General features: G+C 47.3%; 2 protein-coding genes across 2 annotated transcripts in view; one reads left to right on the top strand and one right to left on the bottom strand.

The window, feature by feature from the left end:
- Positions 1-5,372, bottom strand: part of ckba (creatine kinase, brain a) — a 5,795-nt gene extending 423 nt beyond the window's left edge. The window contains exons 1-7 of the mRNA XM_080850413.1: positions 5,293-5,372; positions 4,314-4,515; positions 3,320-3,474; positions 2,554-2,686; positions 1,301-1,472; positions 981-1,104; positions 549-738 (exon numbers count right to left, since the gene is read on the bottom strand). Of these exons, the coding sequence (XP_080706539.1) occupies positions 549-738; positions 981-1,104; positions 1,301-1,472; positions 2,554-2,686; positions 3,320-3,474; positions 4,314-4,506 (967 nt within the window). The 5' untranslated portion in view covers positions 4,507-4,515; positions 5,293-5,372. The remainder of the gene's footprint in view (positions 1-548; positions 739-980; positions 1,105-1,300; positions 1,473-2,553; positions 2,687-3,319; positions 3,475-4,313; positions 4,516-5,292) is intronic.
- A 479-nt stretch (positions 5,373-5,851) lies between these two features.
- Positions 5,852-10,000, top strand: part of trmt61a (tRNA methyltransferase 61A) — a 19,014-nt gene continuing 14,865 nt past the window's right edge. Inside the window, exons 1-2 of the mRNA XM_080850414.1 lie at positions 5,852-6,063; positions 8,680-9,027. Coding sequence (XP_080706540.1) covers positions 8,697-9,027 — 331 coding nt within the window. The 5' untranslated portion in view covers positions 5,852-6,063; positions 8,680-8,696. The remainder of the gene's footprint in view (positions 6,064-8,679; positions 9,028-10,000) is intronic.

Raw genomic sequence — 10,000 nt, 5'->3', positions numbered from 1 at the left:
TGGAGTGTGTGATGTGTGTGTGTGTGTGTGTGTGTGTGTGTGGGTCGTGTGTAAGCCAGTCAGAGACACATGAGCACACACACTACAAGCATGAACACGGGCTGGATGCTGAACACACTGTAGGTCTACTCTGTGCGAAACACACTGTGCTGACTTTATGACAGGAGTGTGTGTGTGTGTGTGTATGAGTGTGTTTGTGTGTGTGTGTATGAGTGTGTGTGTGTGTGTGTGTGTGTGTGTGTATGAGTGTGTGTGTGTGTGTGTGTGAGTGTGTGTGTGTGTATGAGTGTGTGTGTGTGTTTGTGTGTGTGTGTATGAGTGTGTGTGTGTGTTTGTGTGTGTATGAGTGTGTGTGTGTGTGTATGAGTGTGTGTGTGAGTGTGTGTGTGTGTGTGTGTGTGTGTGTGTGTATGAGTGTGTGTGAGTGTGTGTGTGTGTGTGTGTGTATCTGTGTGTGTGTGTATGAGTGTGTGTGTGTGTGTGTGTGTGTGTGTGTGTGTGTGTGTGTATGAGTGTGTGTGTGTGTGTGTGTGTGTGTGTGTGTTTACCTGTTCCACGCTTCTGCAGTCGCAGCTTCTTGAGCACGTCCTCAAACTTGGCGTGTTTGCTGAGGTTGGGCAGCTTGACGTGGACGCCCGCCCTGAGGCCCGTGCCCAGGTTGGAGGGGCAGGTCAGCACGTAGCCCAGGTGCTCGTTCCACATGAAGGGGTGGTTCTTGTTCTTGAACAGAGACTCGATCTGGACACACACACACACACAGCACAACACACACACACACACACACACAGCACAACACACACACACACACAGCACAACACACACACACACATTAGACTCTCTTCAGTTTCATTCATTCAACAGCTCTGCTGACAACACCTGTTTATGAGTGTGTGTGTGTGTGTGTGTGTGTATGTATGTGTGTGTGTGTGTGTGTGAGTGTGTGTGTGTATGAGTGTGTGTGTGTGTGTGTGTGTGTGTACCTGGGTGAGTCCGGTGCAGAAACGTGTGAACACCTCCTTCATCTTCCCGCCCTTCTGCATGGAGATGACGCGCAGGTGATCCTCTTCATTCACCCACACCAGGAAGGACTTGGTGTCATTGTGCCTGAACACACACACACACACACACACACACACACACACACACATTCAGAGAGGATGTCACAGACACAGACACACACACACAAACACACACACACTCTAACACACACACAGACACACACACACAAACTAACACACACACACACATACACACAGACACACATCCAGAAACACACACACACACACACACTCACACTCACCAGATGCCCCTGCCGTCGGGCCAGTCTCGGCCCATCCCTGAGGCCAGGAGCAGAGGGGACACGGGCTTGTCGAACAGGAAGTGGTCATCGATGAGCTGCTGCTGCTCTGCGTCCGTCATGTTCTTCAGAGCGTAGTACTTGCCCTTCAGATCACCGCTCAGGGCATCAAGAGCTGGGGACGAGGCAACATCATCATCATCATCATCATCATCATCATCATCACCACCATCATCATCATCATCATCATCATCACCACCATCCTCATCACTACATCATCATCATCATCATCACCCTAACCCTTCAGATCACCGCTCAGGGCATCAAGAGCTGGGGACGAGGCAACATCATCATCATCATCATCATCATCCTCCTCCTCATTACCACAATAGATTACTGCAGGGTTGCGTCTCGATCCAGTGTGAAAGACTGGCAGCAGATTCAGGCGTGCGTGTGGGAAGGAGTGTGTGTGTAGGTGTGTGTGTGTGTGTGTGTGTAGGGCCAATGGTTTTCCGCGATAACGGAAAACGGACTGAAACGGAATTTCAAACGGACACATCATTTTGTGAATCAAAATCGCCCAAAACCCCCTGTATTTTACCCTGTAGACTGAATTTCTTTCAAATAAACACAATAACGATCGCAACGATGAACAAACATTCATTGAAGAACAAAAGCAGGACATTTCACGTCTGCGCTGAACTCTGCTCCGGCCACGCCCCCCTTTTCAACGGTTGACACACCTTGTTACAGTCACAATCATTTGCTCGTCATCCCAATCGCATTTCAAACTAAACATTTTAAGTCTTCTGTTCTGTTGATGGCTGGCAAACAACAATCTAAGAAGGGCACATATTATTCACTCATTTTAAGCCATCAATCTACCTCAGGGTGAACAAAATGAGCTGAAAAGCGAAAAACGGGAAACACCAAAAGTGAAACGGAAAATGCATTTTTTTGAAACGGAAAACCATTGGCCCTGTGTGTGTGTGCACCACCACAGGTTTATATTGAATCAAAGCCGTGAGTATTCCTCCAAAAAGAGGCGTTACCAATAATCTATCATCATCATCACCACCGTCACATAACAACACCAATCACCATCATCTTACACACATTGAGACTTTGAGTCTAACAAACAGTTACACAACTTCACCACTAGAGAGCGCTGCTACCACAGGGATCGAGAACAGGACATAATGTTCCCTCCACACACACACACAGACAGACAGACAGACAGACAGACACACACTTACCCTCCACAGAGAGCTTCTCGATGGCCCTGCGCTCGCCACGACTGCAGTGGGGGGGCAGGCAGAAGCCACGGACGCTGCGTCCAGTCCTGACACGAGAACTCAACACGTAGTTAGGGTCCAGATCATCACCTCCCTGATGGACCAGAGGAGAGAGAGAGGAGAGGAGAGAGAGGAGAGGGGAGGAGAGGAGAGGAGAGGAGAAGAGAGGAGGAGAGAGGAGGAGAGAGGAGAGAGGAGGAGTGGAGAGGGGAGGGGAGGGGAGGAGAGGAGAGGAGAGAGAGAAGAAAGAGGAGAGGGAGAGAGAGAGGACAGAGGAGAGAGAGAGAAGAGGAGAGGAGTGGTATTAGGCTCAATCAGGAGTTCACTGCAGTGATAGCGTCATACATCATACACCCCACTCGTTTACAGCTTGAGTAGGCGCTTCGCGTGCAGTGGGAGACACACACACACACACACACACACACACACACACACACACACACACACACACACACACACACACACACACACACACACACACACACACACACACACACACACACACACACACAGAGAACATGTGGTCATGAGAACGCTGTAGCGCTTCCCCACACTACCCATCACACTGGGTACACTCTGTTCCTTCTGCAGGGTCTGTGTGTGTGTGTGTGTGTGTGAGTCTGTGTGTGTGTGTGTGTGTGTGTGTGTGTGGGTGTGGGTGTGGGTGGGTGTGTGTGAGTCTGTGTGTGTGTGTGTGTGTGTGAGTGTGTGAGTGTGTGTGTGTTACCTTGAGGTTATCGGGGTTGAGGTCTGTCTTGTGTTTGTCCGAGGGCTTGTATCCTCCGTGGCGGTCCTCGATGATGGGGTCCAGCAGCTCCTTGAAGACCTCGTAGGTCTCCTCGTCTCCAGCCACACACCCCACCGTCATGATGAAGGGGTGACCTGGGGGGCAGGAGGCAGAGGTCAACCTCAGCACACACACACACACACACACACACACACACACACACACACACACACAGGCTCTCTGTCTCTCACACACACACACACACACACACACACACACACACACACACACGCTCTCTGTCTCTCTCACACACACACAGGCTCTCTGTCTCTCTTGCACACTCAGTCTCTCTCTCTCACACACACACACACACACACACACACACACACACACACAGTCTCTCTCTCGCACTCACACACAGTTTCTCTCGCACTCACACACACTGATGTCTTGACATTCCTATGCTGTGCTGTGCTGTGCTGTGCTGTGCTGTGCTGTGCTATGCTGTGCTGGTGTTTACCGGGGTTGTCCACGCCGGTCTGAATGACATTATCTACCCTGACGCCGTTGGGCGTGGACCTCTCTCGGAGGGCTTTGTACATCTCCGGGGTCAGAACTTTGGACATGTGGTTGTGGTGCTGGCTGAGGTCGGGGTACTCATCTTCAGCTGGGAGCTGCTTCACCGTCAGGGTGGCCATTTTCTCACTGCTACACACACACACACACACACACACACACACACACACACACTGACAGGGTGAGGAAGAGGCCATGCTGAGTAGCTAGGGCTTGCAGCTGACAGGAAAACTCCCTATTCTCCCCTACCAAGCGCCTACAGAAGGAGAGAACCCTGCGCGGGCCCATGAATGATCCCCGTCAAGGTCACCGCTCGGACGCCAGAGTGAAGGTCAAACGCCACGGATAAGAGCGCCGTGCCCCTGCGTCAGAGCGAGCGCCTGGGATGCCCTCTGGAGCAGATGGCCGCGAGCTTTACCTGGGTTATCCACCCCGGTCTGGATGACGTCATCCAGCGTGAAGCCGCTCGGGGTCTGCTTCCCGCGCATGTTCTCGTACATCTTGGGCGTGAGGATCTTGGCCATGTGGTTGTTGTGCTGGCTGAGGTCGGGGAACTCCGCGGCTGAAGAGAACTTCATCTTCATCGCGTTGTGGGTGCTGGAGAAAGGCATGGTGGACCCCTGCGTGCGTGCGTGCGTGCGGGCGGGAGGAAGGGTAGGGGAAACGCGAAGGGCGCGAGCGGGTTAATTAAGTGAGTTCAAGCGCAGATTTCACGCGGTCAAAGACTTGGGTTTGAGACGGCCGCAGTCGAATAAAACATGTCGAGCCTAGAGACTGGCCTCATATGGCATCGCAACGGACCCGCAGAGAGAGAGAGAGAGAGAGAGAGAGAGAGAGAGAGAGAAGGCGGAGACGGAGCATTGGAATGCGCTCCGGTGCCAAGGATCGCCATTATTTACAAACTCTAATCCCATGCAGTGTCTCGTGCATTACGATTAAAACACAACAATGGAAAATAAAGATATCGTCACTACAAGGTCGACTCGCAATATGTTGGCCAATTTCCCGCAAAGGGGTTAGCCTGTCTAGTCCAAGACAAGAGTGGCTCAGCGGAATTAAATGCATTTGCCCCCTACACGGAATATAGCCCTTTTGACTATTGTCGTACATGCTTAGGCTATATAACCTTCCCTAACACCGTGTAAAATATGTGATAAGACGTGAACCAAACTTCACAATGAACAGTGGGCTGTAACGCAATTAAAATAGCCCAACGGTTTTTCTGTTCGCAAAATATTACGAGAATGGAAAGAATCCGTGTGCATAAAGTGTGGAGCCAAAAAACCCAAGTCTTTGATCGCGGCTTAGATATTTAAATGATATTGTCGAAATCTAAAAAACAGTAAGCATAAAGAATGAATAGATGGATTTTAAGGTCTGAAAGACCGTGTCCCTACCTGTGGACGGCTACTACTACTAGAGGATGGAGAAGACACGAAGATCCCTATGTTTCCAGCTTGAGAGTGCTCTTCCAACGCTACTGGGCTCTCCGGTGGGACTTGCGGATGGAGCTGACTTTTATACGGCTTGAACAGCGACTCCTATTGGCTACTATTCGTGTCCCATTCTCTATTGGAAGTCGTGGAGCGCTCGATGGGCTATTAGTCTCGTTTAGGTTACATTTAGCAATATTCTGATTCGTTTCTGAATGCTTAGCTTCACCACCGCGATGCGAGTAATGAGGAAAACTACCATGATAGTTCAGATTTGTGAAGTGAGGTGTAATCAATTTCCATGTTTCCCATGTTCTTGTTAACTGCAGTATCGTGTTTGAGCCTGATGTACTTGAGAATGAACAGTTTGCATAGATCAGAAGAAACGTTCTGCAAAGCACAATTAAGCAGTAGACACAGTAGCTACCAGTAGATGCTTCTATTTGACAGCTACAAGCTTTGCATCGTACTGTGTCTTTAAAACCTCACGTCGACGTCATCACATTGCGTCCACCATGCTAGAGTACACGCTTTTTCATAGACAGTAAAGTGTTTCTCCCAAATCAACCGTACGGTGTTAAATCGGAGCATACTCTATCAGTATCCTTTCTTTACCACATGACAAGCTAGTTATTAGATGTCATTGTAAGTCTCTTGGCAGTTTACTCTCAAAAACTCAACACAAGCCACCCGGCCCGGTGGCATCCTCGCTGGTAGCAAACCTCAAATTAGAAGGTGCGTAAAATCAAATAACCATGAAATTACTCAGAACCATGCTATTGACAACGTCTTTCGTCTGTATGTACAGTAATTTCGATTTCAACCAGTGGTAAAAATCTGTTCAAAGAGCAGAACTTGTAGGAGGTACGAGAGAATGTTGAACGTTGGCTGGTTCACATATCGTTGCATTCCCAACTTTCTCAGATGGCCGTGATTTGACTGTTGGAAACCTGAAGTTGCCCGTTATTGCTCGCCGTTACTAGATTGTTGTAAGTTAAATGACCGGTAACTATCTGGTTAATGTTAGTAACTTGTTGAACTAAGTGTTTAACAACCTCAATTAGCTAAATTAGTTCAATAAAGTATATAACGCTAGCCAGATAAGTTCCCCTGATGTGACGTTTTCCAAAATACGTCAACTAGGTGCCAGTAATATCCAAATGTAACGTTACTGCCATCCTTACTTTGGGTTAAAGTTAGAATTCAATTAATGTCAACTTCAGTATTAAACGGAACTTCCTTTGACCATATGTAACAACTAAGTTATAGCTATGGTTCATATCAAGGATATGTAACCATAGCTACAACTAGTAACCTTACGGTTATGTTCGGTTAACATTGACTTAACATTACCGCGATGTGATGCTAGCCATCCAGGAATAGCTTCCTAGCTAGATTATGTTCTCATGACTCTTGAATAAGTTGCTTAACTTGAACAGGAGAAATCTAGCTAATTGCATTTTAAACTATATAAACCAGCTGGTTAATATTGCTTATTCTTTTCGTGGACTAGCCACCATTAATTTCCATTCATTGTAGACTAATATTATTTTAGCTTAACGGTAACTGTCAGCCATCGAGTTAACGTTAGCATACATTGAGGAAAAAGTTCGCCTAAGTAACATGCAGTGAACTTGAACAATTTAAACTTCATCAAATAATTTTAACAAACAGATAGATGTATTAGTTAACTGTAAAAATTACATTATCTTACGTGTATGAGTCAAAATTCCACTACTTACAGGTTCTCCATTTCGCTGAGGAAAAATGCTGTTCACAGCCGAGCAGAGCTTGCAGCTAAACAAGTGAAAAGTTCTGTGATGTAGATTGACTATTTGAAGGTAAGCAGACGGTTTAGAATGGAACTTCAACTTCAAACCATAATAAACAAAGCTAATTTAAACAACAATAACAACGCCACGCACTACTTTGGAATTTGCGAACAATTCAATTCAATTCCAATGGCTTTATTGGCATGAATGTATGATACACTGTTGCCAAAGCACTAATAATAATAACAATATAATAATAACAATAGTAAAAATAATAATGGTAATACAGGAACAGATCAATTATGTAAATACCAAATAAAACAAATAGATACGTACAAAAGTAAAGTCATTACAATTCATTAATTATAATAATTGCGTAAAGAAAAAAAAAACATACAGTAATAGATAAGAATAGATAAAAAACCTATGAGTTCAGGCCTATGTTCATAGGTGATATGGCCTACTCTCGGAGGATGTGGCAGGACACTGCACTAGTCTGGGAAGTCCCGCCCCACAAATGCAATGCAGTGAAGGGGCAGGGAATTCCCAGACAAGGACTGCACATATTCAGATGCCAAAATGTTTCATGTCCCAATTTCCCCCAGGAGGAATGGCAGTTTCTGTTGGTTAGCTAGGTTCATGAAATCAGGGTGGATGTTTTGGAATTGGTTGAAATATGCATTTCTTATATTTTGGTACTTTGCACATTCCGTCAGAAAATTAGGCTTATTTTCGACAGCGTTCCTATTGCAGTGGACGCATAGTCTCCCTTCGGGAGCCACCCAGTATTGTCTGTGCCACCCCTTCTCCACTGCAAGACTATGGTCGCTGAGCCTGTACTTTGTCAAAATAGTTCTTCGTTTATAATTTTTGATTTGAACTAGTAGTTTCAGCCTAACACAGTCAAACCTGCGCTCAACGGTGCAACCGACTGCTGGAGCATTTTGTGAAACCAGAGATTACACGTGGCAGTTTTTGTGTGATCCAAAAATGCAACACCAACCCCAAATATAAAAGCATTACAAATAACATTTTGATTGTATTGAGCCAGAGAAATATGATATAAATAATCTTAAATTTCACTTTTATTGTATAAAATGTGAACTGTGCCAGAATGAAGTATCTCTGAACTGGCCTTGCTTTTCCTCCAACTGCTCCATACCAAAAGTGATTTGTAGTGATTTGTATAATTGTATAGTATTGCCATGACAGCCATGACAGCCCGTTCTTGGCTCTGTCCTCTCAAGGGTCTCTTAAAGGTACAGTGTGTGTTTCTCTGTGGCATCTGGTGTTGAGGTTGCTGAATCACAACCAGCTGAATACCTTTCCCTCTACAAGTGTGTGCGAGTATCTATGGCGGCCGCCAAATGCTCAAATCTCCAGCCAGTGTGTTGGTTTTGTCCGCTCACGGCTACTGTAGACACATGACGGCAAACGTGGCTGTTCTTTCTGAGTGTGTAGAAAGCTTAAAGCAGCTGGGTCCCCTCTTGTCTTAGTTGGAGTGGGTCCCTGCTTCTGAATGAGTTAAAAACCCTCACACACATGTTAACACACATGTACCCCCCCCTCTCGCCCCTAGAGCTCCATAGCGCCCCCATGAGCTTTGTGGAATACTCGGAGTGCATCCAGGATGGCGACGTGGTGATCGTGTTCCTGGGCCATGAGTCCATGATGCCCCTGCAGGTGCAGAAGGGGGCACAGACGCAGACGCGCTACGGCGCCATCCGCCACTCCAGCGACCTGATTGGCCGACGCTTCGGCTCCAAGGTGACGTGCAGCAAGGGGGGGTGGGTGTACGTGCTGCACCCCACCCCCGAGCTCTGGACCGTGAACCTGCCCCACCGCACACAGATCCTCTACAGCACCGACATCGCCACCATCACACTCATGCTGGACCTCAAGCCTGGAGCGGTGGTGTGTGAGTCGGGTAAGAGCAGCCCAGAGTGTGTGTGTGTGTGTGTGTGTGTGTGTGTGAGTTGGGTTAGAGTAGCCCTGTGTGTGTGTGTGTGTGTGTGTGTGTGTGTTTGTGTGTGTGTGTGTGTGTGTGAGTTGGGTAAGAGTAGCCCAGTGTGTGTGTGTGTGAGTTGGGTAAGAGAAGCCCAGTGTGTGTGTGTGTGTGTGTGTGTGTGTGTGTGTTTGTGCTTATGTGTGTGTGTGAGTTTGGTAAGAGTAGCCCAGTGTGTGTGTGTGTGTGTGTGTGTGTGTGTGTGTGTGTGTGTGAGTTGGGTAAGAGTAGCCCAGTGTTGAGCGTTGTACAATCAGAGCGTTGTTCAATCAGAGCATTGTCAAATCAGAGCGCTGACCAATCAGAGCGTTGTCCAATCAGAGCGTTGACCAATCAGAGCGCTGACCAATCAGAGCGTTGTCCAGTCAGAGCGTTAACCAATCAGAGTGTTGATCAATCAGAGTGTTGATCAATCAGAGTGTTGTCCAGTCAGAGCGTTATCCAGTCAGAGCGTTGTCCAATCAGAGCGTTGTCCAATCAGAGCGTTAACCAATCAGAGCGTTGACCAATCAGAGTGTTGTCCAGTCAGAGCGTTATCCAATCAGAGCGTTGTCCAGTCAGAGCGTTGTCCAGTCAGAGCGTTGTCCAATCATAGCGTTGTCCAGTCAGAGCGTTGTCCAGTCAGAGCGTTGACCAATCAGAGCGTTGACCAATCAGAGCGTTGACCAATCAGAGCGTTGACCAATCAGAGCGTTGTCCAATCAGAGCGTTGTCCAATCAGAGCGTTGTCCAATCAGAGCGTTGTCCAGTCAGAGCGTTGTCCAATCATAGCGTTGTCCAATCAGAGCGTTGTCCAGTCAGAGCGTTGACCAATCAGAGCGTTGTCCAATCAGAGCGTTGACAAACCCCCTCATTATTTGCGTCATATATGTTAGGTGATTTATTATGTCATTTG

The sequence above is a fragment of the Sprattus sprattus genome (assembly GCF_963457725.1).
Source record: "Sprattus sprattus genome assembly, chromosome: 13".
NCBI lineage: Eukaryota > Metazoa > Chordata > Actinopteri > Clupeiformes > Clupeidae > Sprattus > Sprattus sprattus.
The sequence above is the reverse complement of the archived record's forward strand: the minus strand, read 5'-3'. Positions and strand labels throughout refer to the sequence as shown.